This window comes from Tachysurus fulvidraco, chromosome 6, assembly GCF_022655615.1.
Source record: "Tachysurus fulvidraco isolate hzauxx_2018 chromosome 6, HZAU_PFXX_2.0, whole genome shotgun sequence".
Taxonomy (NCBI): domain Eukaryota; kingdom Metazoa; phylum Chordata; class Actinopteri; order Siluriformes; family Bagridae; genus Tachysurus; species Tachysurus fulvidraco.
In genome coordinates this window covers 7,723,220-7,729,195 of record NC_062523.1, presented here as the reverse complement: position 1 = coordinate 7,729,195, position 5,976 = coordinate 7,723,220, and the positions used below count along the sequence as shown (strand labels likewise).

Below are 5,976 nucleotides of genomic sequence, written 5' to 3'. Positions count from 1 at the left end.
ACAGCTAGTCGGTAATGTGTGTAAACAGGAGCTGCTCTTTTCATTGTTTAAGGAGGCTGTATGCTTGAAAGAAAAGAGGAGCAAGCAGGGGCAAAGACAGTGGATATTCGATTGGATTTTCAATTAGGTTCAATGTGTTGAAGAGCTGTTGTACCTGTTTTTTTTTTTTTTTAACTTTGAACACTGTTATTGGACACACCCAGCTCTATGGGTGCGTCCGGGCTCAGCAGCCGACGAGCTATGGACCAAATGAAAACCAACCACCAAGCAAAAGCCAGATGTGTGTTTGTGTGTGAGAGTGTGTGTAAGCATATGCATGTTTGTGTGGTGTGTGAGCTTGCTATCAGTCGCAACCTGAGCCAAGGAGACACGTGGAAGACAGCAGGATGAAACTGAATCTTTCGTATTTAAGCAGCAGACACTGTAGAGAGATAAAGCAAGTGAAGTGTGAAGTCAAGTGACTTTCCATCAGAAGAATTCATTTCAAACCCCAAATCTGGAAGTGGAATTAACCTGCATGCTTGGGAGGATGGAGAACATCCTGGATGATGTGACAATGAAAGTCATTTAGGACACATGTGTCCTCCTCATGCTGATGTTACACACGGTAAGTCACATATTCCTAGCTTCTCTATGTAAAAAATGGACTGTATAAAACCAAATTTATTTTAAAATTTTAAAATAGATAAAATAGATGCTTTTATCCTGAGTGACATTTTAACCATTCCAAAGAATATAGATATTTTTACTCATTTCAGAATTGCTTAATTCTATAATCAGATCATTTTATTGTTTTTTTTTTTTTTTTTACAAAGAAACAAAAGTTCTAATAAAAGCCTATTCTGAGCTTGTAATCAGGAAATTTGTCTAGAAATAGATTGAATTGTTTATGTATTTGTTTATAATAAAACATTTCCATTATTTGCTTGGGAATGATATTGTTTTTGGAGTGAAATGAAAATTTACTTGTATGGTTTTAGCTGTTTTTTTTTTAGCAATGCTAGAGGGCTTGCTCAAGGACTCTGTTTGTCCTGGAAAGTCAAAGTCAGCTTTATTATCATTAAGTCTATGGGTATCACTGGCGACTCACAGCTCCACGTTTTCCGGTTCGATCCTGAGCTCAGGTTACTGTGGGTGTGATTTTGCATGCTTGTCTATGTGGGGTTTCTCTAGATTCTCTGATTTCCTTCCACTTTCCATCAACGCATCAACAATCCACCACGATCTTACCCAAAATACATTTCTGTTGATGCATTTTGGAAGATACCCTTATCCAAAGTGACTTACATTGATCTCATTTAGACAACTAAGCACTTGAGAGTTAGGGGCCTTGCTCAAGGGCCCGATAGTGACATGCCAGAGATTTGATCTCATAACCTTCTTCATTTTAACCATTGAGGATCAATTAACTACTTTAACCATGTCTCAGAAGTAAGCTGTTACTAAATAGGAATAAAATGATGAACAATTGAATGAAGCATTGAACTTTTTGAGGTTTAAGTTAAACCATAAACACAATGAAACACAATATAAAGTTTAAAATGGTGTTGCAGCAGTCTAATAAGGTAAAGATAAATCCACAAACAGAAACATTAAACTCAGGACATTCTGATGATCATTTCAGAGCTAAAACCACTACGTCACTGTTATTAATCAGCTGCTATTTTACTGTCACGTATGCCTGTTGTTTTATTTTATTTTATTGATAGTTTAATATTGAATAAATTGAAGTCTAATCCCTTATTAGACCGGAGTAAAGACTTAAGTTACACAAGCCAGGATCAAAAATCAGGCATGTTTATGAAAGATGCCATTGTTCCTTTTGCTCAGACCTTCAATATTGTCTTAGCTAACAACTGATCATCACCACTATCTTTGTTTTTTTTTTTTTTGTAGTAGTTGTTTTTGGATATTTCACTTCAAGTTCAAGTTCATTTTATTTATATAGCAAATTTAAAACAGTCATAGTACTAACCAAATTGCTGTAGAATAAAAGAGTGTTAGTAAAATTACACAGAAAGAATTGATACTAAGACAAGAGATAATGAAAGCAAAATAGAATTAAACAACGTAATCATACACGCTAAAACACAAAAACAAGCAATAATAAGAACAATTAAAGAACAATAAGAATAATTAAAATGAAAGGGAAAACTATGGATATGCTGAGTAAAACACATACGTTTTTAAAAGGGACTTAAAAATGGACAGAGAGGGTGCTAATGTTAACTCTATGGGCAAATCATTCCAAAACTGTGGCCCAATCACTGAAAAAGCTCGAGTAAGTACAGTAACTCTTGAAAAGGGAACAGTGAAGAGGTTCTAATAGATGGTAAAATTGTGTATGGTAAAGAAAGGAGATATGCCATACAGTACATGCAGGTTTGTAATTCTGTCTTGGCAAATCCACAAATACCTTCACACCAAGAGATATAGTCATTTTGTTGTTTTCCTAAAGTGGTGTAATGGAGTAATATCTGTAATAGTTTCCATTGTATGTAGTCAAAAATTGACTCTCAGAGGTGCGCCGTGCAGCTTTCGGACAACAATTCAGTCCCATTCCTAAAATACAATAGAGTAGGAAATGGTAGGCTTCCTGGACCTTCCTAGACCGTGAACCATACAGGAAACCGTGAAATGTTCTGGTATCCTCTGTCAGGGTTTTTAACCATGGATGGGTTTCAGTCAGTGCCAATTAAAAAATGTCAAGTCAAGGTAATATTTATTTCCATCCATAAGGCAAAAACACTGTACCTGCCTACAGGACCAATAAAAATGGTGTAATGTACTTAAAAGAACTTTATAATCTTGCTATAATCCATTTACTCTCCCAAATATTTATCCTTTTTACCATTACGCTTGCTGGCTTTCGACTTATCGGGTATTTTCAATCAGTACAAACAAATGAATGATTTTATCACCTCAGATCTTCAGTGTGAGGTGTTTGTTTTTAACCACTGTTGAGATAACAGAGAATTTTGGTAGAGAATTTTAACATCCTAACTTTAGACACTTATGAACAAGCACTTGGGACATCTCAGAGAGCAGGAATGGGTTTTAATAGCACCGTTTATTTCAAAGATAGAAACATTTGTGTGAAACTAGTGGGCTAGGGAAAAACAGATATACTTATTTTTTTCATATGAGCCATTAATTATGTTGACTTTGTAGAAGCCAACATTCTGTTATGCTACTGGAGTTATTTTTCTTAGCCAACTTTTTTAATTAACTTTTTTTTTTTTGCTACTCCTCCTAGAGCTTTCGAGCCACATGCACCAAATTCGGATATGTTGTAGACCCTGGTCTGAAGTTTGTTGCTCTTACTTTTATAAGCAATCCAAGTACTTCCAGTACCGAATCTCAAAGTGGCCTTTTTCCCATAGATTCCCATTATAAACTTTGGAGGTTTATGACTCAGCAAGCTTTCGAACTATCTACACCAAACTCGGCCAGCTCCTTTAGGGTGATACTCTGAACAAAGGTTTAAATTGGTGTACCGACTGGTCTTTCGGTTGTCCCGCAGCCCCACTCCCAATATATGCAAAATCAAAAAATGTTTTCCAACATGGACATGTGACATATCAAAACACTCAGAAAAACTTCCTCACATGTATTCTGATGACGTCACATGATGTGACATGATGTCATGTGAAAATAAAAAATTAGCACAACATGGGCATGTGTTATATTGTAAGGCGTGGGGGTTTAACTGTTCATGGGTTGATTTCATAAAGACGATGGACTTGAAATATTACCGGCTAATAACATTTATTGAGCAGAGCGTTAGAACTGGAAAAAAAAAAACAACACCTCACTTCGGGCCCGAACACACCCTCTCCCTTGAGGACTCAACATCAAAATAAAAGTCCTTGATAGAAAATAACGTAAAACAAAACAAAACAAAAGGATAAAATACAATGAACGTTAAACAAGCAACCTCACAATATGAAAACTCATCTGTATTCCGGTCATGTCATGTGATGTCACGTGAAAAAAAAATAATTAGCACAACACGGAAATGTGACATATCAAAACACTCAGCCCAATGTGGGGAACTTCCTCAAGAGTATTCGGATGACATCACATGCTCATCTCCAATTACCTCTAAATGTTTTGGCGCCCTAGCTTTCTGTCCTCTTGCCTCCAAAAGTAACACTAACCCTTATGTCCATTCGCCCCCAAAAAGCACCGGCCTTTGCGAATACTTTGTCAAAGCCAACATCAAAGTTTGTCCCGACGAACTTTACAATTCTAGTTCCTCACTGTTGATCATAATATGACAAAGACATTCGAAGCTGAACATAGACACAACAAAACAGACACACTGATAAAGAGTTAAAATAACAGTAATGATCTGGACATTTTAAAAGATGAAGAGAACAGCATCAGACTAAAGCAAACACTATGATAAAGACTGGTGTAAATAGTAACACACTAATGTGTCTGCTTAGAAGAAATATATAAATAAGTATCCAAATGCGGTGTGAAGCATTACAATTAGAAGGCTGTGGTAGTGTATAAACAGTATAGTATATCTGGCTTGGGATGTGTTTAAGGTGCTAAATGTAGAGAAATGTGCTGTGTTTTTTAGTCAACAAACTTTTGATATTAAAGATTATGGAAAAAAATAAGACACATTTGTTATACAAGGTTTTTTCCCCCATTGCATCTGTCGATGACTGGTCACAATCAAATATTTAACATGTCTTTGTAACTTGACTCTGAAAGCATTCCACCTGTTCAGGGTCTAACCTGATCTCAGATATAGGCTCGGCGAGGTACGGGTACGGCATGGAGTTTTATTCTATAGTGTATATAGTAGATAAACTACAACATATCTGTGATTAAAAAAAAAAAAAACTGAAAAAAACTTGTACCTGTAGGGAGACTTGAAGCTGCTGCAATGGATTCTCCGTTTTAAGGTAATTAGATCTGGTTATAGCATTAAAACAGATCAAATTTAGAATTACTGTAGGCTGGAATCAGAAACCTAAATGATTGTTGTTAGCATTGGGTTGAACACATTCAAATGGACATTTGGCTTAAAAAACTGAATGTCAGTACTACTATTGATTAAGACAGAGTGAATATTGCATGTAGTAATGTACTTTTATCTAAGTATTTTTTGTTTTTTCCACTTATCCGTCCAGTTTGGGCGATCCTATGTCCTCTGTAGACTCTGTAGACCTGATGTGGTTTTCATCACGTCGAGATGCTTTTGAGATGTTTTTGTTCTTGTGTGTAAAGAATGGATATTTCAGTTACTATAGACTCCCACGAAACTCGAACCGGTCATTGTACCCTGATGTAAACCCTACTGCACTAAGGTGTGTGTGTGTGTGTGTGTGTGTGTGTGTGTGTGTGTGTGTGTGTGTGTGTGTGTGTGTGTGTGTGTGTGTGTGTGTGTGTGTGTGTGTGTGTGTGTGTGTGTGTGTGTGTGTGTGCGTGCGTGCAAAAAACAGTAGTCTGTCTGGCACCATCAAAGTCACTGAGATCACATTTTGTCTGATTCTGATGTATAACTGAAGCTCTTGACCTGTCACTGTAAGATTGTGATACTGTATTGCCACCTGATTGGCTAATTCACCAACTGCATGAATATGCAGTTCTACACATGTTCCTAATAAAGTGACACACATCAGAGACCTCTTTATTACAGAGTCACATTGCCATATCAAAGTTGATTCTTTTGCTATAAGAGTATGTCCTGAAGTGTTTATTTTATTAGTCTTGTATCAAAACGGAATGTACATCTAATATAATAATATATAATATAAACATAATGTAGGGGGCACGGTGGCTTAGTGGTTAGCACGTTTGCCTCACACCACCAGGGTTGGGGGTTCGATTCCCGCCTCCGCCTTGTGTGTGTGGAGTTTGCATGTTGTCCCCGTGCCTCGGGAGTTTCCTCCGGGTACTCCGGTTTCCTCCCCCGGTCCAAAGACATGCATGGTAGGTTGATTGGCATCTCTGGGA

The 5,976-nt window shown here is 37.0% G+C and overlaps 1 protein-coding gene across 2 annotated transcripts in view; it reads left to right on the top strand.

Moving 5' to 3' along the window:
• Positions 1 to 213: 213 nt before the first annotated feature.
• The window catches only part of gpr156 (G protein-coupled receptor 156), a 48,858-nt gene continuing 43,095 nt past the window's right edge, over positions 214 to 5,976 (top strand). For both annotated transcript variants that reach the window (XR_003443027.2, XM_027162540.2), the window contains exon 1: positions 214 to 607. Coding sequence is in view for 1 of the 2 variants with exons in the window: in XM_027162540.2 (XP_027018341.2) it covers positions 590 to 607 (18 nt within the window). In the remaining variant the exon portion in view is untranslated. The remainder of the gene's footprint in view (positions 608 to 5,976) is intronic.